We start from the raw sequence: 27,481 nt of genomic DNA, 5'->3' as shown, positions 1-27,481 counted from the left end.
TGGGAGAGGGCGAGAGTGGGATGATTTGGGAGAATGGCATTGAAACATGTATATTATCATATGTGAAATGAATCGCCAGTCCAGGTTCGATGCATGATACAGGATGCTCGGGGCTGGTGCACTGGGATGACCCAGAGGGATAATATGGGGAGGGAGGTGGGAGGGGGGTTCAAGATGGGGAACACATGTACTCCCGGGGCGGATTCATGTCAATGTATGGCAAAACCAATACAATATTGTAAAGTAATTAGCCTCCAATTAAAATAAATAATTTAAAAAAATAATAATAAAAAAAAGAAATCTTCATATATAGTGGTGCACACTAAGATAGTTGAGCCATCTCCAAAGACCAAACACTGGGATGTAACACAGGACCAGTTGATTCTGCATTCCCTAGTCTGATGCAAAGTGTAGAAGCTAAGAATATAGTGTATTTTTCATGAAGCTGTATTTGCTCAATTGAAAGGACTGTTTTTTATTCAGAGATTATAGATTTCCTATATTTTTGGTTTTTAAATGTTTGTCTTTTATGAATTGCAAAATGGTACATGGTTAGTTTTTGTTATTTTTTTCCATGTCTTTTCTTGGTAAATTAAGAGGTTGGCAACCTTAAATATATGGATGTATATGCTTTTATTTCTAAAGGAGATCAATCCTGGGTGTTCATTGGAAGGACTGATGCTAAAGCTGAAACTGCAATACTTTGGCCACCTCATGCGACGAGTTGACTCACTGGAAAAGACTCTGATGCTGGGAAAGGTTGGGGGCGGGAGGAGAAGGGGACGACGGAGAATGAGATGGCTGGATGGCATCACCGACTCTGTGGACATGAGTTTGAGTGTACTCCGGGAGTTGGTGATGGACAGGGAGGCCTGGCGTGCTGTGATTCATGGGGTCGCGGAGAGTCGGACACGACTGAGCGACTGAACTGAACTGAACTGATGCTTTTATTTTATTCATCTCTAAAATCAAGAAATCTAGGAACCAAAGATGAGGTGTGAAATGTTCTCCCTAATGCCTTCCCAAAGGTGTTCACAGCATCCCTGAATCTGCCAAATGTTCTAACAAGAACACAAAGAACAAAATAGGAAGGAATAGGGGGAAGGTGGGCTATAAAGATAGAAAATTGCAAAAACTTATATTAAAGAAATAAAGCTTCATTAGTTGAAATTTGGGATCAAAGTTGATATTTATTAAGGAGAATCTTTATGAGTTGAAATTATACCACATAACCCACCCAAGCCCAGCTTACTTCCTCGTTTGTCATTGTACATTGTTCATGTACATTGTACATGAACCAGGCCCTGCCTCAGCTTTCCAACTAGCCTGAAGCAGGGGTTTTGATGATCTTCTGGAGAAGCAGGACAGATTTTTGGTAGAATTTGAGAGTCCCTGTGCAAAAACTTAGAAATTTCCAAGATGACTTGCTGTAAGTTCAAGATCTTCTCACAACTTAGCCAAGATGTCCTTAGGTATCTGTGTTCCCTCTTCAGGTTGTCTGCCTGTAAAAATTTTTCAAGGATCTGTGTAGAGAGGAGGCAGTCAGGACTGTAGTGAGTTAAAATTTCTCAGTACCCAGGTATAATTCTTCATTTTCTAATGAATTTTGTAGGAACTCTAAAGAGATTGCAATAATGTACCGTAAATGTATACCTGAATTGGAATCATAATTTTCTATAAAATAGCTTAATTATGCATGTATAATTAGATCCTATTTGGAACACTTATTTTAGACTAATCCATAATTGCATTTCAGTGGTTTTACTGTGCATACAGACTACCTCCTTGTGATCAAGGGTCTCTGGAATACCTAAAAAGTTAGAAATGCCTTTAATGGATCTAGGGGGACTTGGATGGAGAAGTCACCTTTCTGACGGCAGAGAGGGGCCTCCAGCCAGCCAGAACCAGGGTCCAGTTCTGAAAAGGCAAGCAGGGTAGTAAATACCTCAGCTCCTATATTTGCCTATCTCTAGTTCATACATTGCCACAATTCCAACTTCACCTGTAAGTGAAAGACTTTGGATTTATTTATTTTATTGGTTCCTTCAGTATTCTTCTCTTAAAATAATCCCAACTTCCCTAACCACAAAGTTGTGTTTTCTGGCCTTAATTAGCTTTGTTGCTGTAAGATAACCCCCTCCAGTCCATCTTGAGTCTCTCTGGTTATCGAGTATACAGGATGGTGCTTAGAGAAAGAATGGGCCAGACCCAGGGCTGAACCCTTCACTTGACCCTCTAAGGATGTCACCTTGGGCCAGTCACCTCTCTCTGGCCCCCAGTTTATCCCTTTAAATTGTGGGGATTAAATGAGATAATTCTGTTTCAGAAGCCATCCAGCACTGTGTTTGAAATACAACTCTCAAAAATGCTACTTTCTTTCCCCAAATCATTTCCATAGTGAAACTCAGTTGAGACTTTGGATTTAGAACAAAGGCCTCTAAATCATCTAACACTGTGACAATACATATATTGAATATCTCAACAGGAAATTTTGGCTGTGGAGATAAGCAACTTTAAGAAAGCCTTTTGAACAGGAACATTTGAAGGATTCTACAGGTTGGATAGGTAGAAAACAAGTTTATTCTGACAAAAAGTATCATTTTCTTCCTGTGGACCCATGGACTTTGTAAAAAGCAGAGTAGACTAATGTTTGTCCAACTCTTCGTGACCCCATGGATGGTAAACTGCCAGGCTCCTATGTCCATGGAATTTTCCAGATGAGAATACTGTGGGTTGCCATTTCTTCCCCCAGGGGATCTTCCCGACCCAGGGATCAAACTCACATCTCCAGCATGTCCTGCATTGGCCAGTGGATTCTTTACTGCTGAGCCACCTGGGAAGCATGGCACCTTGGCAGGGACAGATAAAACACTAGGCTCAGGTGGATCCTTCCTTTCCATTTACACTAGGGCCCTCTCCACATGGTCTCTCCAGCATGGTAGTCAGACTTGTTACATTGTAACGGAAGCTCCCATAGCAAGTATTCCCAGAGACAAGTAAACATTTTCTCTCTCTTAAGGCCTGGCCCTGAAAACGTGCACCACATCCCTTCTGCCATATTCTGTTGGTCAAAGCAGTTCTAGAACCCATCCAGATCCTCAAGGGGATGGGGCACAGACCTTACCTCTTGACAGAAGGGGAATCAAAGAATTTTGTGTCCACCTTCAATCCACCATGCTTGGAAAAAAGAATTATACAGAAACATTTTGTTATTCATCTACCATGTTTTTTAGCATACCTGTTTCACCTCATACCTGTAATTAAATTAATTCATGAAAACAGTACACTGAGAGGTGGTACAGTGGTTAAGAGCATTAGAGTTGAACCAATCTGGATTTGAATCCTAGGTCTTGTCTCAGTTACTGGCTGTGTAACATTGGGCAAGTGACTAAACCCTCTGAGCCCCAGTTTCTTTATCTATAAAAGGAAAGGTAATAATAGTACCTAGCCCATAGGTCGTTTGGAATGAGATTATATTAGCACAGTCCCTAGCACAATGGACGCACCCAATAAGCAATTATAGTGATGATAATAATAAGTGATGATGAAGCATTGTAACTGTTTGCATGGCTTTTCCCAAACTAAACTATGAGGTTGATGATTTTATCTTACTCATTCCTTCAACCTCAACACCTGCCGAGGGGCTGGCATCAATATATTTAAGGGTATACAAGTGGATAGACATGCGGATGAATGGACGGCAACAGAGAAAGGACATTTGCCTCCATTGCAGCTCCCTGGCTCAGATGGGTACAGAGAATGGAGGGCAGTAATATTGCTAGATAACTACTCTAGGTTGAGTTAAGTGCAAGTTGCGAGGCAGCAGGAAAAATTAAGGCTATACTGAAACATTACTTAAAAATCATGTAATAGAGATGTAATAGAGCTGCAACTCAGAGGAGCAAGCTGACCCAACTACAAAACAGCATTTGCAGCATTTCCAGTAAGCTGAAGTTCGGAAAATACATGAATCAGAAGAGGAAATGCAAACCAACATCTTATGACACTTCCACCAACAGCTATGTCAAGAATCAAGAAGGCAGTAGGGGAAAGGTTTTAGAAGAAGATATGGTAAAAACAAAACAGAACAGGGCATTTATTGTGAAAGTACTTCGGGGGGATACCTTGGCCTATTCCACAACCCTTTTATGAAATAATTTCAAATCTTCAGAAGTTTGAATTCCTAACGTAAAGTGCTAATACTATCTACATATTGGCTGTATTCCTCAAGTCAGAATAGGATATGGAAAAGGAAGAGAACTTTTCTGGTATTCTGTTCCCAATGTATTTTAAATTATTGGACTTCTTTGATTCTTTTCAGGTTCTGCAATACTTGTGTAAGACCCATGATTTCAAACAGTTATTTTTCTATGTTGGTATTAGAAATTCAAGTCTACTTTGGTCTTCATGGTTGAAGAGAAACAAAAGAAATAATCAATGTGATAGGAACCCTTGAAATGTCATGTGCAATGTACAACCTGCCCTCCAGCAAGCCCTGCTAGGCAGTGTAGCCTATGGAACTCTTGGCATATTGAATGCAAAGAAGAAAGGGAGTTTATCTACTCTGGCTTTAGCCATATGCCATGAATATACTTGCTTTTAAATGAATTTCATGAAATATTAATGTAATCATACTGAACAGCACAGTGGTGAGTACATCAGTCAAGAGTTATATTTATCCTGTGTATTTGTTTTTTGTTTGTCTCCATTTATTAGTAGACAGTACATGGAGACAGGCATTTCTTTCTCAGTTGAAGTGGCATAACTTGTTTAATGAACTGATGTTTCTGTAATCTGTGATAAGGTGGAGTTGTGAGTGACAGAACTATTTGAATAACAATGAGGAGGCAGGCAGAACAATAAAAGGAAGACAAACATTTCAGTAGGAGGGAGAAATAGATGGGATTGTTTAGTTGGCACACAATCTATTCTGATCTTCTCCTACTGAAAATTAACAGTTTGTAAGTGGGGGAAATAATGTTAACAATTTTTCCAAAATCTTATACACAAGAGATCAGATGTTCCAAAGACATAATAGCATTCTTAACCACAGCGCTCTTATTCTACAGCATAGGAACACAGAGTGTCAGGAGCCCTAAGTTCTCCAAGATGGGAAAAAAGTCCTGCCCCCCTGTCTCGAGCCTGACAGATAGGAGGCTATCACAAATGTTCGTGGGATGTGGAAGTGAGTGCCTGAGCAAATGAATTTATTAGTGTGTGGACACATGTCTGGAACGGAAGGAAGGAAATTTACCTATCAGGACCACCATCTGTCAAGCCAGAGCTTTTTATATCTGTTCTGTCCTTTCATTCCTTGAGCTAAATGTCATTATTTATCCCTACTTTTACCAGAAAGGAGATGGAGGCACACAGATATTAAGAAATATCCCCCATGGTCATACAACTAGCATATGGAGGAAAGTAGAGATGAGAACCACAGGGAGGAAAGAAAGGAGGATGCGTGTGTGTGAGCACACACACAGGGACAAGTGGATGCTTGTGTGTTGGCTGAGATAACGCATGAGGGTTAAAAGTAAATTTGTTTTCAGAAAAATAAAATTTCCTCTTAGAAGAAAATGTTTTCTTCCCAAACATGTTCAGGGTCTTGGCATCTCTGCATGACAGGCACATGGGAGGATGGGGAATGTCCTAGCTCTCTTGGGCTGGCTTGCAATGGGTGTTGCTTGTGTGCCACCCACCTGCTTATCAGCCCAGTCACAAGATTCCCTCCTTCTGGGCTTAACTGTACCCGGAGTTTTGCTTCTGTGTGAACCACAGATTCTTCCCACTGTTTAGATACACTTCCTTCAACATCTTAGAGAGCCAACCAGGGAGGCTCAGAGCCACCTTAAGGAGACAGGAAGGCACTGTCCCTTGGGCCTGAGTGGTGAGCAGGGTAAAGTTTGGGGAACTAGGACCTACCACTGCTACTGTGACTACCCCTAAATCATCAGAGCTCCTTATGCAACTCTTTCTTTGTTGCAGTGCACTGTGCCTTCCTTAACAGACGGCAGGAATGAGAGGTGAGGAAATGAAGGACAATGCACTCCCTTCTCTCAAAAACATGCATCTTGTTATAGAGACAAATTTTAAACAATGAAATCAGTACTGCCTTTAGACTCAGGAAAGTGGGGCCCCTGCCATGGCCCCTCACATCAGGGGACTTTGTGCTTTGGAATTACTGTCTCAGTATTTTCTAAGTCCCTTTCCAGAGCCAAGGACTGGCCAGGTAGGTGGTACCATCAGGATAGGTGCCCCAGTCCAGAGCAGGTCCTATGTGGGCCTTGATGGCAAGAAGCACCTTTCTCAAAATTTTCTAGGTTCTTCTCCAGTATCTGGGATTGACCAAGGCTTGTAGTATCATCTAAGCAAGGGGCCCCAATCTCAAATTGCACCTGTGTGGACCCCAGTCCCCATTTTTCCCCTTTGCACTCTGCAATCCTTTATGCCACATGTGGATTCAACTAGATTCCCCAAGAAACTTCTGAACTCATGCCTGTAGAGTCCTCCCAGGGTCTTGGTTCCAGGATAGTATCCTGGCAAGTAAATCACTCCAGCTGGCTGGTATGGTATTTCTTTCATGGTATCACATGGGCTACCAGAATAGCATTGGTGCTGATTTGGGGTAAGTCAAATTGTGTATCTAGACAAGCCCCATAAACATATTTGTTTGGGGGCTCCCACACACTCTAGAAGCAAACCTGAAAGAAATATTAATAAAAGATGATGCAAAATAAAATTCAGTGGCAACAGGTATAGAACACTTTTTGACAGAAATAAAAATGAACTAGAATTATCTGGAAAGTGTTCTTCAGGGAGCGTGGGACTTTGAGCTAGGCCTTGAACCATGGGGGAGAATTTGGGGAGGCTTGAATGATTCCCGGCAGGCAGGGAGAACAACAGGAACAAAGGCACAGAGAATAGTTATTTATTGAGCATTTCTGTGCTATACATTATGCTAGGCACATTTCATTCATCATATTGTTTATTCCTCACAGATTCCTATAAAAGTAGCTGGAATTAACCCCATTTTGCAAATGATGGAATGGAGGTACAAAAGATTCATCCTCCTAATCAAATGGTAGAACTAGGACCCACGTCTGCCTAAACCCCAAAACTGTATGCTTTTAACACCATGCTTTAGTGCAAAAAGACAGGAAGTGTTACAAGGGACAATGTGAAGCCTGGTCTGAATGGAGCAGAGAGTGTGTGTTGGGAACTAGTGGAAGGCAAGATCAATGGATAAGGCGCAGTCATATTATTCAATACAAAAGGCCTTGGATATAAAAATGAGATGTAGAGACAAATAATCACTGGCCAAACAGAAATAGCCCTAAATAAAAATGCACAATTATAATATTTAGGGTCCGGTGACCAACCATGATAGTATATTAAAAATCAGAGACATTGCTTTCCCAACAAAGGTCCATCTAGTCAAGGCTATGGTTTTTCCCGTGGTCACGTATGGATGTGAGAGTTGGACTGTGAAGAAAGCTGATCGCTGAAGAATTGATGCTTTTGAACTGTGGTGTTGGAGAAGACTCTTGAGAGTCCCTTGGACTGCAAGGAGATCCAACCAGTCCATTCTAAAGGAGATCAGTCCTGGGTGTTCACTGGAAGGACTGATGCTAAAGCTGAAACTGCAATACTTTGGCCACCTCACGTGACAAGTTGACTCACTGGAAAAGACTCTGATGCTGGGAGGGATTGGCGGCAGGAGGAGAAGGGGACGACAGAGAATGAGATGGCTGGATGGCATCACCGACTCGATGGACATGAGTTTGAGTGAACTCCGGGAGTTGGTGATGGACAGGGAGGCCTGGTTTTCTGTGATTCATGGGGTCGCGGAGAGTCGGACACGACTGAGTGACTGAACTGAACTGAATGCTACTAATGTGTTTTCTTAAATATTTTGCCTCTGTCTTAAAAAGACCTTTGGTTTGAAGCTTATAAGGTAACAGTCAGCCTCTACTTGATCTTGCCTGGTATAACTGATTATTCTCTATTTCCTCTCCTTTTTTTAGATTTTGATCCTGCTCTTGGAATGATGACTGGAATTCCACCAATAACTCCAATGATGCCTGGCCTAGGAATAGTACCTCCTCCAATTCCACCAGATATGCCAGTAGTAAAAGAGATCATACACTGTAAAAGCTGCACACTCTTCCCTCCAAATCCAAGTAATACTCTGCTTTTTCTCCACACAAGTCAAAATGTTTTGATGTATCAATCCTTTAGTTATTCATTTTGGTATTAAGAGTCCTGACAAAGCAATTAGTGCCTATAAAGTGGTAGCTTCTGGGAGGGAAACTAGCTTTGGAATTGAATTCAAAATTTAACATTCTTAACACAGCTTAAAGTGAACTGGCATTCTAGTTGCTTTTTAGGATTGAATGTTGTTGAAAGGGGGCTCAGGTTATTTGAGTGGGGAAAGCACTAACAGAGAAGCCTCCCTTAGTTCTCTGCTGAGAGTATGGCAAAAGTACCATTTTTGTTAATAGTCCCAAGACTTTTAAAGGTGAATGGAACGAGCAAGTGCAATGGGAAGAGCAGGAATCTGGTATGACTGACTTATCTTCTCCAGAGCCCACCAACCATGTCTGATAAGCCTTGATCATAAACCCTAGTAGTTATTCCTGCCTGTCTCTTATACCCAGTGGCCTTTCAGCAATAAGGTCAGGTGATTTAGGGGCTCTCACAGTCTCCTGATGTACCAGTCTGATCTGCTTCTCTCTTGTTTCTTCATTAGAGAGCATCTTTACTATTGATTCCTTTCCCTCTCTCTCATCTAACATTTTATCCAGGTCTTTGTCACATATACAGAACCCTAAAAGTCCCAGGGTTCCCATTGCCCACAAATTCAAAGTCCAAATTCTGGACTTCAAAAGCCTTTCACTGGTCTGCTTTGCCAACTTAAAGAAAGACCCACAAAATAAGAGTTGTGAGTTTAAATTTTATTTAGGGTCTTGGTGAGAACTACAGCCCAGCAGACAGCAACTCAGTTTGCTCTGAGTAAAACTACTCCAAACAGGTAGGAGACAGCTCAGCTTATCTATGATTTTTGGCTAGAAAATATATACAGTCGAGCATATATCTTCATAAATGATTACTGCTAATCACCAAAAACAGATATCTCAAGTGAATGACTTTAGTGCTTTGCTATGGATGGGAGGCTTCAAGAATGTAGGGTTATTAAAATTCTTCTTGAAATATACATTGAACTAGCCTTAGGGCCTGCTTGTCCAAATCACAGAGTGCCTCATCCTGCTTTTCATCCTGAATTCCTCTCAGGATACATTGTTGGTCAGCAAATGCAGTGGGTTATGACTTAACCCCTGTAGAACTAGGTGGTGATCAACCTAGTGATCCTAATTTTCCTGTCTCCACAGCATCATGTGACCATCTTCAACCTATCATTTCTACTTGCCCACAATTCAGTCAAGTTCAACTCTTATTTAATCTCACTCCCTTTTCCAACCTACCTCTAAGCCTACCATCTCCCAAACACTTCCATGAGAAAGGTACTAAAATTAAAACAGTAGTTAATCATTTATCATTCTAATACATTTTCACTAAAATATTGGGGGTTAAATCCAATGGATACTTTTTAGTCCTTACATTACTTTATTCCTCTACTATATTTAGAGCTTCTTGAAACCTTCATCCTTCTTGAAACATTAGATCATTTGAAGCTGCTAGAATAACCACCAGAGAGATTTATATAGATCAAGAGGAGGATTACCAAGCAGGACAACCTAAGGAATTCTAATGTTTCAAGAGTTAAGAGAGAAAAGTTTCTGTACACTCCTGAGCAGCAAAAATCCTCAAAAGACTTCATCTTTACCATTTCCAGTCTTTTTCTTCTTCTCTCCTAAATCTTCTTCACTTGGGCTTTTGCCCCACCCCTCTATCACAATGTCCCTTGATTAATAACACTAATGTATTCAGCACTCATAAAGTTAGACAAGCATTCTCATTCATGCCTGGAAACCAGTCATTTATAAGGGCAATGACAGTGACATTTATATAATATACTTTTAAAATATTTGATAAATTAATAGATAACAATGACACGACATTATAATATGTATTTATTTTACGTCACTAGTTTCTATAAACTTTTTTCATACCTTTAAAAAAAAAGGACACTAATGATTTCACAATACCAAACCCAATGGTCAAGTCTCAAGTCTTTTCCTAATTGACCCAATAGCTCTGAATGACACAGTTGACTACTCCTTACTCATTGATATACTTTCTTCACTTGACTTCCAGGACACTACACTATTTATTGGTTTTGCTCCCCACACTGGTTGTTTCTTCTCAATCTACTTTGCTGATAACCTTCCGTTCTCACTGACTTATTATTATTGGAGAGTCATGTGGCTCAGTCCTTGGACCTCTTCTCTGTCTGTACTCATACTGAAAGAAAGTATGCCAACGATTGTTGTTTGTTGTCGTTTTAGTCACTCACTAAGTTGTGTCTGACTCTTTTGTAACCCCATGAACTATAACCTGTGTCCATGGGACTTTCCAGGCAAGAATACTGGAGTGAGTTGCCATTTCCTTCTCCAGGGGATCTCACCAACCTGGGGATTGAACCGACATCTCCTGAATTGGCAGGTGGATTCTTTACCAATGAGCCACCTGGGAAGCCCCATGCCATTGATACTCTAAATTACGTTTTTAGCTCAGAGCCTGTCTCTGAACCCTGAACTCATATCCTACTGCTTATTTGATAGCTCTACTTGGATATCAAATAGACATCTCATATTTAATATGTTCAAAACAAAACCCCTAGTATTTGTCCCCAAACCTTCTCCACTAATATCCTTCTCCATCTCAGATAATGGCAACTGCATCCTTTCAATTAATCAGCCAAAACTTAAGGGTAATCCTTAACCTACTCTCTTTCCCTCACACACCATATTTAAACTATTAGAAAACTCTGTCAAGTCTATCTTAAAATATATAACTAGAATTCTACCATTTTCATGATAATTACTGCTGTGACCCAGTTTAAACCCACCATAATACGTTTTCTGAACTATTGCCATATTCTTCTAATCGTGCTTCCTCTTTCACCCTGACCCCCTACAATGTTTTCTCAAGAGAGCAGACAAGAGTCATCCTTTTTAAAACCTAAGTCAGATCATGTCCCTCCTCTACTTAAAACCCATTAATGACTCCCTGTTTTACTTAAAGGCCAAAGTCTGTTTAAAGGCATAGAAGGGCCTCCCTTTCTCATCCAGTCTCTTTGACTTTGTCTCTTACAACTCTCCTTTGCAACACCCATTGTTCCAGTTATATGGGCCTCCATGCAATTCCATGAACATTCTAGGCACTCTTCCATCACAGGGCCTTCGTATTGGCTCTTTCCTCTGTCTGGAATACTCTTCCCCCAAATATTTGCCTGGCTAACTCACCTGCCTCCTTCAAGTCTTTGCTCAAATGTCTCTTCCTCAGTAACCCTGACAACCTATTTAAAAGTTCAGTCCTCCCTGCCACATTCACAGTCCTATTTACCTCTCTATTTTTCACTTAATACTTACTACCTTTTAACAAGCAATTTATAGAATGAAAACTCCACAGAGGGGCTTCCCAGGTGGTGCTAGTGGTAAAGAACCTGCCTGCCAATGCAGGAGACATAAGAGACCCAGGTTTGATCCCTGGTTCAGGAAGATTCCCTGGAGTAGGAAACAGCAACCCACCCCAGTATTCTTGCCTGGAGAATCCCATGGACAGAGGAGCCTGGTGGGCTACAGTCTGTGGAGTCTTCAAGAATCAGACACGACTGAACACACATGCATGCATGCACACAAACTCCACAAAAGGAGGAATTTTTGTCAGTTTGGTTCACTAATATATCCCCAGCACTGAGAAAAGTATCTGACATATAGTATATGTTCAATAAATATTTATGAATGGTAGAGGGATGGATGGATGAATACGGAAGGAGAAGTCAGAGGTCTAGAAGTCAAGAGAACATGAGGTAATTACACCACATGCTGACCACTTCCGAATCTATTTTTTCAGTCCATGGCTCTCTTCTGAGCTTCAGACACATATAGCCAACTGACCACTAGACTTTTATAGGTGGCTCTACATCAAATGTGCAACAATAGTATTGCAGTATTAATAGTGAGCAAACTACCAGATTAAAATCAAGAGAACTATGTTTTACCCCAGCTCCATCACCTGAGGGAATCTTGGGCTAGTCACATGACCTCCCTGGGTCTGTTTCCTTGTCTGTAAGTGAGGCTATCAGGTTAGATTAGCCTAGATACTTACAAGGTTTCATCCATTTCTAAAAACATGATTCTTGACATTAAAAATGGAGCTACCAGAATAATTGTTCACCTAGGCAAAAGTCCCTCAAAATGTATATTAGGAAAAGCAAGAGAAAATGAGTAGAGTTTTGTGCCTTTAATAAAACAGGCAGTATGGGTATAACAATTAAGAACCCAAAAGCAACCTAGGCCTGGTGTCATATCCCAGATCTCTGTCACTAAATAGCCATGAAATCTGGGGTAAGTAGCTTAACCTCTCTGATCTAGACCCAGCAAAATCAGTTCTGGTCTAAAAATTCAGTGGATCAAACTAGACTGGCGTTGACTATGCACTCCTAGGAGTCAGTGAAAGTGTTAGTCGCTCAGTCGTGTCTGACTCTTTGTGACCCCATGGACTGTAGCCCACCAGGCTCCTCTGTCTATGGAATTTTCCAGGCAAGAATACTGGAATAGGTTGCCATGCCCTCCTCCTGGGGAATCTTCTTGACCCAGGGATGGAACCTGTGTCTCCTGCATTGCAGGCAGTTTCTTTACCATCTGAGCCACCAGGGAAACCTAGGAGTCAGAGATATGGCAAAAGAAACTCTCTGGAACACAGGTATTTTTTTTTCACAGGGTGGCTATCAGAGATTTACTGCATTCCCAATTAACAGTCCTCAGTTGGTATAAGAAGAGAAACAACACCCTCTCTTCAGAGAAGTCAATTCTGTGAAGATTTTTCACTTCAGCTAATAGACCTTCTATGTGGAGAGGTTACATTTTTCATCTACTGTGAAATAACAGTGAGCGTGGAGTAAATGGTGGAATATCATCTGCTATTTGTGTGCAGGCATGTGGGGAAGCACCCAGGAGCCAGAAAAAGAGCAATCATTTCATTTTACCATCTCAAAACCCACTGAACTTATTTTGGCTCCTAGGGCTGGGCTCTATAGAGAAAATTAGAGAAAGTGGATAAATTAATAGATTCACTGGCCTTCTGATTACTTCCAATCAGTTGGGATTACATTAAAATATACCCGACCCCTGCTGATTGTCTAGAGGACCTTCAATCTTGGGCTGTCTGATGAAATCAACTCAACGATTTTGCAGTATGCAAATTCTGGCAAACCAATTGAGTGGTCTGTGATGCCCCTTTGAAAAACAGGGTGCAAGTGGTTTATTGGTGGAAGTGGTTTATTTGATGTGCTGCTCCCTGCCTCACTTCTCCAGGATCAGCAGTGACTTTGATCTGAATGCTGATTGTCCCAATACAGCTCCCCAGAGCGGCTGCTTAGTTGTAATTAGAATTACCAAAAGCTCCTCCTTTTCCATTACCAGGGATTAGAGTGCTTTTTATTCCCAGTTATCTTGAATCTTTTTACACGGAAGTTTCTTCTTCTCCATCCAGGAGTGGTGATTGGGGTGTTACAGGAGCTTAGCACATTACCTGATTAATAGGTGGACTTTGAATTTGCTCTCCTATGGAGTTACCATTGCTGTGCCCAGATCACTGTATTTCTGTGGGATTAGAAAATCAGGCCCAGACAGCAAAGTGCTTTGAGCTGCTAATTAAAGAACAAGTACTATCCATTAAGGAAGGTAGTACAGCCCATTGCCTTGCTGGTGGCAACACACCTAAATCTCAACAAATGCTACATTTACCCAAGGAAAATAAATAAATCCCCGGCATTCTTGACACTACTCTTGGTGGCTTTTATGCTCCTTTACTTAGCAGACAATCACCACAGAATAATCACAGCACCTAAACAGGGTGGTGATTTCATCACAGAATTTTTCAATCCCACAGATGTAGTCAAGGGAAAGAGCCTTTACATTGTCAGTATTCCATGTAACTACACTCTTTAGAGTCTCTCAATGGACTTAAAGGTAGACCTAACTAGGTTTAACTCACATTATATAAAAAGGTGATTATTTGCTTCACAAGAAGATTAGTTACAATTGAAATCATTTAATAGTAAACTTCAGAAGGATTCAACAATAGGGCTCTATTCTAAAGCCTTAGATTTGAAAACATGACTCTAGATGTTTTCTAGACTGAGCAGAACCCTTCGGGGCCCTACAGGCTACAAAAGGCCCTCCATGTCCCCTATTTCTTGTTTGCAGGAAAAGGTTTTCCTAGACCTTCCCTGAGTGCCAAAGAGCAGATACAAGCAATTATAATTAATAATTGGAGAAGTGATAGCATACAGAAAGAAAGGAAAAGCATTTAAGCAACATAGCTTTTGGAACAATAATTAAGCAATAAAGCAGAGTGCTAATTCCTCCTCAAGGGATCTGCATAACAATCTGACACAGATCTTTGAATTGTTATGCAGAGGCTGACACCCCATTCTCCCTGACCCTCCCCCCATCCCAGGTGGAAGATGGTGACTACATGCTCACCACATGTAGACCCCAGACTGGTTGGAACCAAAAGGTTGATGATTAAGACTCCCCAAACACCACCCTGTTCAGTTCAGTTCAGTTCAGTCGCTCAGTCGTGTCCGACTCTCCGCGACCCCATGAATCACAGCACGCCAGGCCTCCCTGTCCATCACCAACTCCCGGAGTTCACTCAAACTCATGTCCACAGAGTCCGTGATGCCATCCAGCCATCTCATTCTCCGTCGTCCCCTTCTCCTCCCGCCCCCAACCTTTCCTAGCATCAGAGTCTTTTCCAGTGAGTCAACTCGTCGCATGAGGTGGCCAAAGTATTGCAGTTTCAGCTTTAGCATCAGTCCCTCCAATGAACATCCAGGATTGATCTCCTCCAGAATGGACTGGTTGGATCTCCTTGCAGTATAAGGGACTCTCAAGAGTCTTCTCCAACACCACAGTTCAAAAGCATCGATTCTTCGGCGGTCAGCCTTCTTCACAGTCCAACTCTCACATCCATACATGACCACGGGAAAAACCATTGCCTTGACAAGACGGACCTTGGTTGGCAAAGTAATGTCTCTGCTTTTTAATATACTATCAAGGTTGGTCATAACTTTCCTTCCAAGGAGCAAGCGTCTTTTAATTTCATGGCTGCAATCAGCATCTGCTGTGATTTTGGAGCCCAAAAAAATAAAGTCTGACACTGTTTCCACTGTTTTTCCATCTATTTCCCATGAAGTGATGGGACCAGATGCCATGATCTTTGTTTTCTGAATGTTGAGCTTCAAGCCAACCTTTTCACTCTCCTCTTTCACTTTCATCAAGAGGCTTTTGAGTTCCTCTTCACTTTCTGCCATAAGGGTAGTGTCATCTGCATATCTGAGGTTACTGTTACCTCCCCACAAACCAGTCAGAAGAAAGTCATGCTCCCGGCAGCCCTCACCTCAAATGTGGCCTTTAAAAAGCCTTCCATGAAAGCCATCGGGGAGTTCTGGTCTTTTGAGCATCCTTTGCTTGCACTTCCCTGGTGGCTCAGACGGTGACGAATCCGCCTGCAATGGGTGAGACCAGGGTTCAATCCCCGAGTCGGGACGATCCCCTGGAGAAGGAAATGGCAACCCACTCCAGTATTCTCGCCTGGAGAATCCCATGGGCAGAAGAGCCTGATGGGCAAGAGTCCATGCGGTCACAGAGTCAGACACGACTGAGCGACTAACACTCTCACATTCACTTTCCTTCAGCACACCCTGGGTTTTGGTAGATTGGCTTTACTGCTGGAGCGGGTGGGCAGTAGAGGAGCAGACCCAAGTTCAGTTCAGTAATGGTTTCTCTAGCACTAAGAGTGATTCCTTCCCACACCCAGCCTTATCTAAAGATCTGAATAAAGCAAGGAACTGAGAGTTTAGAAGTTCAGGTCTTAGTTCTCACTCCATTCTAGACTTGTGGTAGGACTTTAGAAAAAGCCTCAGACTGGTAATTAGGAAACCTGGGTTCTATAATAGTAAATAACGATAACCTTATAATAACTACAATTTATTGGGAACCTATCTAGTACTAGGCATTGTACCACACTGCAGTAGAGGCAGTAGATTATCGATTATCCTACAATATCCCTTGTAAGGTAGGGGATAGTATCCCTATTTTAAGATGAAAAAACAAAAGGTTATATAATTTTCCCAAGATCATACAATAGTTTGATAAATCTTAGTCATAATTTAGGTTTAAATCCAGGTTTCACTGCTCCAAATTCATGTTCGTTCTCTTTCTGTCTAACGTGGTGACCTTGAGTAAGTCACCCAACCTCACTCAGCTAAGGTTTTTTCCCTGTAATATTAGAAGCCTAGGCCAAGTCAGTGGTTTTCAACTAGAGCTGTACATCAGAGTTGCCTGAGGAGCTGTAAAAAAAAATAAATAATGCACAGACTGCACCCCAGATTCACTAAATCAGACTCATCTGAGTGAAACTTAGGCATTGTTTGTTTGTTTGACTCCCAAGTTGATTCTAATGTGCTGCCAAAGTTGAGAATCACTGACAGTGATGTCTAGAATCTTTTCCAATTACTAAAATCTCAGAAGTTAAAGTCTCAAGAGATTCTGGAGATTTTCCTTTTTGACTAAAACTGTAACCTCTCCAGTGTAGATGACTAAGACATTTCGGATTCCTTCTCACTAAATTATCTTCCTTTTCCCTTTAAACTTCTCCTATGGAACAAAAAAAGCAGTGGGTTCTTGAAATTACAGACATTTAAAATTTTAAGAGACATGTTGTCGGTTCCCAGAATACCTCCACCCCTTTTATTGACTTAATGGAAGGGGAAAGGGCACCATGAGAATTGGATTATTCTGACCCACACTAAGAGGACAGACACTAGTAGCAAAATGAGGAAGTTTAAGATGCTAATAACTGAGGCAGCTCTCAAATCATCTGCTTGCCAACTTGGATAAGAGTCAGGTGGGGGCCTTGGCCTAGTCCACAAGTGACACTCATTTATTTTTGCATGTGAACTGTAATCACTCGTTGTTGAGCTCTCCAAATCTTGAGCTGGGAGAATTATTATTAAGAGCTGAATGGGAAGAATGGATAACACAAAATAAATCCTTGCAGATACAAAACCAACACTAGAAAACCATTGACCATCATGCTTTGTTTTGTTGGGCTCTAAACTGTAGAGTTTTGCTTGGAAAATGCTTTGACACATATAAACAGCAACACGGAGCCGGCGGATACAAAAGGCTTTCTGTATAAGAGAAGTGTGTAGAAAGCACGTTTTTAAAGCAGACGGAGAATCATCTCACTAAGTAGATTTTTAATAACTCCCTACAGCCAAATTTATCTCACCTTATTTAATAATTTCCCAGACAAGCGTACTTTTCCTCTAAATGCTGCATGATTGGACTTCACCTCTCCAGAAAAGAATCAGAGGAAGAGTTCACTGGAATCAGAAAACAAAAAACCTGAAAAGGATGGTCTTACGCTGGCTGACTCTGTCAAGCAAATTATTCCGATGGCATGAAATATTTATGTAAATGTTCACCTCTTCACTGTCAAATTCACCCCAAAACAGTTCTTTCAGTAAACAGGAACAGAAAGAATACAATGACTACAAACTCTACAAACAAATCCTTATCTCAAGGACCCAGGTTCTAAGAATTCCCTAAAATAAGAGTTTAAACCCAGTGGGATGTCTTTCCACTAACTGTCTTCTTTAGGAAAATGACTGAAAATTGGACTGGGTAGTCACAACAAAAGTAAAGAACAAAATCAAAGGACATTTGATGGGGCTGATGGGTCTGAGTCTTTATCCTATATATATATATATATATCACAGTCACCAAATCATTGAATAAAATAAATCTCAGGTTCATGCAACCAATTTGCTATGAAACTGAGATAAGCATCTTAGAGGCCACATGCTTCTGGGACTCAAAAGCAAAAGCGTGATGGGGACAGTAGGGTTAACTCTGGGACATGTTAAGTTTCTAAGAGGTCTGTCCCAAGCAAACATTTTAATTTCAAATGCTTTTGCACTTACACTTAGATCTTCCACCTCCTGCAACCCGAGAACGACCACCAGGATGCAAAACAGTATTTGTGGGCGGCCTGCCTGAAAATGGGACAGAGCAGATCATCGTGGAAGTATTCGAGCAGTGTGGAGAGATCATTGCTATTCGGAAGAGCAAAAAAAACTTCTGTCACATTCGCTTTGCTGAGGAGTACATGGTGGATAAAGCCCTTTATCTTTCTGGTAGGTGTTTAGTCATGAGGACTGTGCCCACCAGGTATGACACAGAGATGGGATCAGTGTGTTTGCATCTGTGGCAGTTAAAGTGAAAAAGTGAAAGTGACAGTTGCTCAGTCATGAAAGTGAAAGTTGCTCTTTGCGACTCCATGGACTATATAGTCCATGGAATTCTCCAGGCCGGAATACTGGAGTAGGTAGCCTTTTGCCTCTCCAGGGGATCTTCCCAACTCAGGGATCGAACCCAGGTGATTGGGCTTAATGGCAACCTCTCACCTTCATAGATGGAAAATGTATGTTGCAACCCAATGTGTTCCTTTAAATTTCCCATGTAGTGCCAATTGCCATGTTCAGTCACTTCAGTCAGGTCCAACTCTTTGGGACCCCATGGACTATAGCCCGCCAGACTCCTCTGTCCATGGGATTTCTCCAGGCAAGAATACTGTAGTGGGTAACCATGCCATCCTCCAGGGGATCTTCCCAACCTGGGGATCAAACCCCCATCTCCTGTGTCTCCTGCATTGCAGGTAGATTCTTTATCACTGAGCCACTGGGGAAGCCCCAGTTGCCATGGGATAACTCCAAAACTCCTTACTTGTAGCATTAAAGGCCTTGATTATCTGTTTTTCCTGTCACCATTATCTCCTAATCCTTCCTTTCCATACCATGTCCTAACCACACTAAACTCATTCTAGTTGCCAGAATGGTGTTTTTTGCCTTTTCCTCTGACTAGAATTACCTTTCCCACCCACCCACCATACATACATCTTCATAGTCCAGAGCTCCAGCTCAATCACAGCCTCTTCTGGAAAGCCTTCCCTGACCTCTCTCCCCACTCTGCGCCAGGCTGGTTTGGGGCACCCCTTCCTCAGAGCTTCCCCCGCACCAGGTGCTTCCTCCTATGACAGACACCTGTAACACCGCATGAGAACTTTCTCTGTCCACTTCTGTCTCCTGCAACAGAGCATGAACTCCTTAGGGAAAAGACTATATCTTCCGTAACTTTAAAACCCCAACATCTAGCACATAACCCTGGTACCAAAGTAGATGCTCAACAATAACTATGGAAGTCAGCTAGTTATCAAATAGTGATTGACTGATAGAATGCTAGGTGGCCGAGGAGATGACAAAGACTGAGGCACACAAAATTCTTGCCATCAAGAATATTACACTCTGAAGATGGCAAAATATGATACATATGTAAACAAGACATATCAGGTACCAATAAATGCTATGAAGAAGATAAAAACAGCTAACACACCTGGGGTTGCTAGGAAAACAAGCATTCTCTGACATTTGAATTGAGATTTGAACAATATGAAGGAGATTGCCATGTAAACACCTGTGGGAAGAACATTCCAAAATAAGGAAGAGCAAGTCAAAGACCCTGAGACGAAAATGGATTTGGTGTGTACAAGCAGAGGAGAGAAGGTAAGCATGATTGAAGCCCATTAAATGAAGGAGAAGCAGTGACAGGAAATGAAGTCTGAGAGGTAAACACAAGCAAACTGTGTTGAGCCTTTAATCTTTACCAGCATACCTCATTTTATCACACTTTGTATTGTTGTGCTTTACAAATTGAAGTTTTGTAGTAACCCTGCATTGAGCAAGTCTATCAAAGCCATTTTCCCAACTGCATTTGGTCATTTCGTGTCTCTGTGTCACATTTTTTTAGTTCTTGGAAAATTTAAAACTTTTTCATTATTTGTTTTGGTAATCTGTAATTTTTTATATTACTATTGTCATTGTTTTTGGGTGCCACATATAAGATGTACCCCAGTAAGATGGCGAACCTAACTGATAAATGTGTGTGTTCTGACTGGTTGTTCTCCAATCTCTCTCCCTCTCCTTGGGCCTCCCTATTTCCTGAGATACAACAATATTGAAATTAGACCAGTTAATAACCCTACAATGGCCTCTATGTGTTCAAGTGAAAGGAAGAGTCTCTCACTTTAAATCAAAAGTTAGAAGTGATTAAGCTTAGTGAGGAAGGCATGTTGAAAACTGAGATAGGTGAAAAGCTAAACTTCTCATCCCAAACAGTTAGCTAAGTTGTGAATGAAAGGTAAAGTTCTTAAAGAAAATTGAAAGTACTACTTCAGTGAACATACAAGTGATAAGCAAGTGAAACAGATTTGTTGCTGATGTGAAGAGAGTTTTGTCTGGATAGATCAGACCAGCCATGACATTCCCTTAAGCCAATGCCTAGCCCAGAGCAAGGTCTTAATTCTCTTCAATCCTGTGGAGTCTGAGAGAAGTGAGGAAGCTGCAGAAGAAAAACTTGAAGCCAGCAGAGGTTGGTTCATAAGGTTTAAAGAAAAGAGCCATCTCCATCACATAAAAGTGCACAGAGAAGCAGCAAGGGCTGATGCACAAGCTATAGCAAGTTATCCAGAAGATCGAGCAAAAATCATTAATGAAGGTGACTACAGTAAGCAACAGATTTTCAATGGAGATGAAATAGCCTTCTATTGGAAGAAGATGATATGTAGGAATTTAACAGCTAGAGAGGAGAACTCAATGCCTGTGTTCAAAGTTTCAAAGAAGAGACTGGCTCTCTTGTTATGGGCTAATGCAGCTGGAAACTTTCAAGTGAAGCAAATTCTCATTTACCATTCTAAAACTCCTAGGTCCCTTAAGAATTATGCTAATTCTACTCTTCCTGTGCTCTATAAATGGAACAACAAAGCCTAGATGACAGCACGTCTGTTTAACAACATGGTTTACTGAATAGTTTAAGCCCACTACTCAGACTGGTCAGGGAAAAATAAAAGATTCCTTTCAAAATGTTACTGCTCATTGACAATGCATCTGGTCATGCAAGAGCTCTGATGGCTGTTAATATTTTCATGCCTGCTAACACAGCAGCCATTCTCTGTAGCCCATGGATCAGAGTCATTTCAACTTTCCAGTCTTATTATTTAAGAAATACAATGAATAAGGTTATAGCTACCATAGATAGCGATTCCTCTGATGAATCTGGGAACAGTCTATTGAAAACCTTCTAGAAAGGATTCACCATCCTAGATGCCATTAAGAACATTTGTGATTCATGGTAAGAGGTCAAAATACCAACATTCCCAGGAGTTGGGAAGAAGTTGATTCTAACCCTCATGGATGACTCTAAGGAGCTCAAGACTTTGGTGGAAGAAGTAACTGAAGACGTGGTGGAAATAGCAAGAGAACTAGAATTAGAACTGGAGCCTGAAGATGTGACTGAATTATGTAATCTTAATGATAAAACTGTAATGGGTGAGGAGTTGCTTCTTAGAGATGTGCACGGAAAGTGGTTTCGTGACATGGAATCTACTCCTGGTAAAGATGCTATGGAGACTGTTGAAATGACAACAGAAGATTTAAAATATTACGCAAGTTTAGTTGTTTAAACCAGTGGCAGGGTTTGAGAGGATTGGCTCCGATTTTGAAAGAAGTGCTACTGTGAGTAAAATTCTATCAGACAGCACTGCATGCTAGTGAGAATGCATGAAGCAAACTTCATTATTGTCTTAAACTTTAAGAAATTGCCACAGCCACCTCAACCTTAAACCACCACCTTGATCAGTCAGCAGCCATCAACGCCAAGGCAAGATTTTCCACCAGCAAAAAAGATTACAACTCACAGAAGGCTCAATGATGGTTGGCATTTTTTAGCAATAAAGTATTGTGATTAAATTATTTACATTTTCAGGCATAATACTATTGCACACTTCATAGACTACAGTGCAGTGTAAGCATAACTTCTATATGGATTGGGAAATCAAAAATTATGTATCACTCACTTTATTGTGATATTCACTTCATGGTGGTAGCCTGGAACTGAACCTAAAATATCTCCAAGGTATGCCTATAGTAAAGAATTTATTATTCTGGGTACAACAGGAAGCCATTGAAGGATCTTAAGGATAGAGTGACCTGATCCAGTATACGTTTGTAGAAATATCACTTCTAAAGTGATAGACTGATATAAAAGATGGACTGAAGGGTATTCGCAAGTATGGTGACTGAAGGCTGTGGAGAATGTTGGTGACAGGTGGTCAGATAGCTAACTACAGTATCAGTCTAACCCAGAACTGATAGTGGCCTATATACTATGGTAGTAGGAGTAGAGATAGTAAGAACTACTCTACATAAAGTCACTTGTTTCCCGTGAGGAGACTGAGGTGATTGGAACTGGAAGCTCCAATACTTTGGTCACCTGATGTGAAGAGCCAACTCATTGGAAAAGACTCTGATGCTAGGAAAGATTGAAGGCGAGAAGAGAAGGGTGCGATAGAGGATAAGATGGCTGGATAGCATCACCGACTCAGTGGACATGAATCTGAGCAAACTCTGGGAGATAGTGAAGGACAGGGTAGCCTGGTGTGCTGTAGTCCATGAGGTGGCAAAGAGTTGGACACAACTGAGCAACTGAACATCAACTCTGAAATATTATAAAATGAAGCCCTTTGCCTTTTAGGGTGGTTTCAAGATAAAGTTTCATGGTCGATCTTTTACTTAACTTGAATTATTATTCATTATGGGGCAGTGGACAGATAAAACTGAAGGCAGAAGATGGAGTAATTGGAAAGGGCATAGAACCATTAACTACTTCCTTGCCTAAGGGTAAACAGTTTGGAAGAATTGGGTCCAAGTGCTAGACATTTTACAGAATCTTCATTCATGTAACAGGCATTTGTTGGACATCTCTTTGTGTAAGCTATTGTGCTTAACGCTGTGCAGGGTAGAAAACGGGTAAAACCTAGTTCTTCCCCTTAATGACTCTAAGGTTAGCGTGAAGTCTTACATTCATTTATCAAAGAATCATTGAGCACCAGTTAGATACCTATTGCAATAGGCCAAAGAAAAAGTAATGGGTGTAGGAAAAAGTAGGCTGGTCACACGGGAGAAGTGAGGAGGCAGATGTAGAATGCTCTTTTAACATTTGCTAAGTGCTGTAAAATCCAACTCCTGAAGATTTAACAGCACTTAAATGGCACCCCACTCCAGTACTCTTACCTGGAAAATCCCATGGATGGAGGAGCCTGGTAGGCTGCAGTCCATGGGGTCGATAAGAGTCGGAAATGACTGAGTGACTTCACTTTCACTTTTCACTTGCACGCATTGGAGAAGGAAATGGCAACCCACTCCAGTGTTCTTGCCTGGAGAATCCCAAGGATGGGGGAGCCTGATGGGCTTCCGTCTATGGGGTCGCACAGAGTCAAACACGACTGAAGCGACTTAGCAGCAGCAGCAATGATAACAGAGCATCCCACAATAGACTATTTTAATAAGAACTTAAAGGTCTTGAGTTGGACTGTGAAGAAAGCTGATCGCCGAAGAATTGATGCTTTTGAACTGTGGTGCTGGAGAAGACTCTTGAGAGTCCCTTGGACTGCAAGGAGATCCAACCAGTCCATTTTAAAGGAGATCCATCCTGGGTGTTCATTGGAAGGACTGATGCTAAAGCTGAAACTGCAATACTTTGGCCACCTCATGCAACGAGTTGACTCACTGGAAAAGAGTCTGATGCTGGGAGGGATTGGGGGTGGGAGGAGACGGGGACGACAGAGAATGAGATGGCTGGATGGCATCACCGACTCGATGGACATGAGTTTGAGTGAACTCTGGGAGTTGGTGTTGGACAGGGAGGCCTGGCGTGCTGTGATTCATGGGGTCGCAAAGAGTCGGACACGACTGAGCGACTGAACTGAACTGAACTAAAGGTCTTGAAAAGCCCTGAACAGTTGTACATAAAAGACGACATGCTGCTCAGGAGGCATCCATCTAAACATTGAAATCAGCTCTCTGGTAACAGCCACCTGGAAACATTCTCATGGCTGCCAAAGGAAAGAAGATTGCAATCAGCGATGTGAAAACAACTAATTTTTCCCTTTAAATTTGAACCTGCTCCTTGAAAGTTTAAAAGTGCTGGAAAAATCCTGAATTGGATGGCTGTTCTCCCACACTGTAAAAGAAAGAGATTTAAACAAACAAAAATCCCTTATAAAAGGGACTGGAGCGTTCCCCTCTGTCTCCAGGCAATACGCTGGGGAAATCACAGTGATCACTTCATTTGGTTCTTGTCTCTTAGTGATCTCTGTCTTCAATACCTAATGTCCAGAGTCTTAAAAACCATTGTTTCATATATTTTGTCCATATTTTTAGTGGTTTAAGGCAGGAGTTACTCTGCAAGCTTGTGCTGAGAATGAAATGAGATGTGTGTGGAAGCACCTAGCTAAGCTTTTGAAACTTAAAAGGCTAATAAAAACAGTAATTTAAAAAAAGATTTTTGTTGAGAGATTTAACTTGGGTGCTAAAGTTGCGACCACAAATGGAGGTGGGGACTTGAATCATGGTTTTTTGAATCCCAGTCCCATACCAGTATACTCTAATCATGCACGTGCTAAGTCGCTTCAGTCGTGTCTGACTCTTTGTGACTCTATGGTCTGTAGCTCTCCAGGGTTGTCTGTCCCTGGGATTTCCCAGGCAAGAATACTAGAGTGGGTTGCCATTTTCTCCTCCAGAGGGTCTTCCTGACCCAGGGATCGAACCCCGGTCTCCTGCATTGCAGGTAGATTGTTTACTGATGAGCCACTAGGGAAGCCCAGTATAAACACACTACCTCTTTTTTTGGTAAGGATTCCAAATTATGTGTCAGCTGGATCACATACCACTTTCCATCATTTCTATTCTGCACCCTCCCACCCCACCCCCTCAAATGGTTATGAATCACCAACTACGACTAGGAAACAATATGGGGGATTGAAATGTCAACCTGATACATTGAAATTTTATCACGTTTTTCTGGTGGTATGACTGACACTGTTGAAGTTATCCAAAGACAGTAGAGTTTGAAGCCAGCTTTTTCATTCTTCCCGGCCCATGGTGCCATATAAGGCTTATTCTTGATACTGTTACCCACATGAGCCTCCCTCTGTCACAGGTAAGGTGGCAGATGGAGGGATCTTGAACTATATTTTATGTGGCTTCCCAGGTGGCTCAGTGGGTAAAGAATCTGCCTGCAATGCAGGAGACGCAGGTTCAATCCCTGGGTCGGGAAGAGCCTGGAGGAGAGTATGGCAACCCACTCCAGTATTCTTGCCTGGGAAATCTCATGGACAGAGGAACCTGGTGGGCTACGGTCAATAGACTCGCAAAGTGACACGACTGAGCACAGACACCAACTATGGAATAATAAACTTTTATCAGAGACAGAAAGTATAATCCAAGCCTGTAATATTCCCCTTGTAGTAGTGGGGAGAGAATTTGGAGTTATGTGGTCAACTGAAACTACTGTGACTGCATCTGAAGGACGCAACTTGGAAAGCAACTTGCAGCCACTCACTCACTGGGCTGCTTTCGTGCTCCTCTCTCTCCCTCTTGTGCACTTAGGTTACCGCATTCGCCTGGGCTCTAGCACTGACAAAAAGGACACAGGCCGGCTTCACGTTGATTTTGCACAGGCTCGAGATGATCTGTATGAGTGGGAATGCAAACAACGGATGCTAGCAAGAGAGGAACGCCACCGCAGAAGGATGGAAGAAGAAAGGTTGCGCCCACCATCCCCACCTCCAGTGGTCCACTATTCTGACCATGAATGCAGCATTGTTGCTGAAAAACTAAAAGGTAAATGAAACACTTGAGCTCGGCAATTAGCTCTCTTCTTTGGAGAACTCTCTTCTTTGGAGAAATTTAATAAATGTCATTGTATTGTTGGCAGTTATCCTTGAATTTCCCACTGAGGGATTTAGACATTTCTTCTGTTGAAGCCTTGAGATAGAGAGTTGTACCCAGTAATTCAAGAGCCAAAGAATCTGTCCCTCCCACTTGTGTCTCTGATCCTTCACTGTCTCAAGTGATGTTACTTTTTCTCTCCATACATCAGGTGATTAGGAACAAACAGATTTTACCCACTTTTCCACATCAGAGAATTTTAGCTCCAGAGAATTTTACTGGAGGCCTGTAAGCACACCCACCCCCTTTCATTGTGGATAGCAAGTTAGCTTTGAATTCTAAATCAGAATAAATCAAGATGGTAGAACTTGTTATGACCTCAGGAAACTCTGGTAAAATTCCATTTTATAGATGAAAATTGGAGGGCCAGAACTTACAGTGTATGTTCTTAGATCACTCAAAGACTTAGCTACCACCAACTAAAAGAGAATTTCTTGAATCACAAAATGGTCAATTTATTTCACACAGTAACTATAGAGACTTTTAGACATTGCTAAATAAGACTGCTTTCCCTTTAGTTTTGATTCCTGTTCCCCTTGCTTGATTCTCAGAGCCATTTCACCAATTTAATCTTAATTGCCCTGCCTAGTCTCTTGTGTTAGCTCAAATCCAGTTTTTTCATATGGTTGATTTTATTGGATGAGGGCTAGTGTCCCATCGATCTTACTGATGAAACCAGCACTGCTCTAACGGTATGAATTTTCCTTGCTTCTTCTGCTCTAGGCTTAGCAAGATGCTGCTAATTCCACTTTGCAAATAGGTCTCATTCACGAAACTTGTTTGCACCATATAGCCTAAGGGCTCCACACATTACAGAAATCCTTTGTTTGGATTGATTTGTCTTCCTGTAAGAGAAAAGCAGAAAACATAGAGTCCAGAGTAGAGGCACAGAAGTTATGGGATGGTTAGAAAAGCTGGAAAGGCTGAAAGCAGACACCAGGTCCAAGATTTACCTACTTCCATAAGACCAAACAGCTCACTTTGAATTTTTCTTAACAAAATGAATTTTCTCATTGTGTGGACCTCATGCAAAAAGTGAGCACTGATGCATCAAGTATATGTCAATTATTTTAAAAAAAAAACTGAGCATCAACATAAAGACTGGTATGTAAGTAATGAAAAGCTGCTCTTATGATGAGGCTGACTTTCCATTACATATCTGCACTAAAAAATGCAAGTGGCAAGAAGTTCACATTACGGTAAGAGACGGTTCCTCTGGATGTAAGGGTTTCTGGGTAGAGAGCTATGGAGAGTCCTACAGTGGGCTTTCAATGGGATGCTAATGGACTCTCCCTATCAGGAGCCTTTAACAGCAGAATGTGTAAGTGGTATGTCAGAAAGCTGTATCAGAGACTTTGGAAGAGCAGTGCTACTATTTTA

The 27,481-nt window shown here is 41.6% G+C and overlaps 1 protein-coding gene and 1 long non-coding RNA gene across 12 annotated transcripts in view; one reads left to right on the top strand and one right to left on the bottom strand.

Moving 5' to 3' along the window:
* The window catches only part of ENOX2 (ecto-NOX disulfide-thiol exchanger 2), a 299,140-nt gene that overhangs the window by 221,123 nt on the left and 50,536 nt on the right, over positions 1–27,481 (top strand). For all 11 annotated transcript variants that reach the window (XM_088834185.1, XM_055437793.2, XM_055437789.2 and 8 more), the window contains 3 exons: positions 8,025–8,180; positions 18,188–18,394; positions 25,760–25,993. In XM_088834185.1, coding sequence (XP_088690311.1) covers positions 8,025–8,180; positions 18,188–18,394; positions 25,760–25,993 — 597 coding nt within the window. The remainder of the gene's footprint in view (positions 1–8,024; positions 8,181–18,187; positions 18,395–25,759; positions 25,994–27,481) is intronic.
* LOC148773441 (uncharacterized) overlaps positions 1–27,481 on the bottom strand; it is a 115,736-nt gene that overhangs the window by 87,430 nt on the left and 825 nt on the right. The gene's annotated exons all lie outside the window — the stretch shown is intronic.

The sequence above is a fragment of the Moschus berezovskii genome, chromosome X (genome assembly GCF_049115385.1).
Source record: "Moschus berezovskii isolate FMDL1 chromosome X, NW_MosBer_1.0, whole genome shotgun sequence".
NCBI classification, from domain to species: Eukaryota; Metazoa; Chordata; class Mammalia; order Artiodactyla; family Moschidae; genus Moschus; species Moschus berezovskii.
This window is presented reverse-complemented; position numbering and strand designations above follow the sequence as displayed.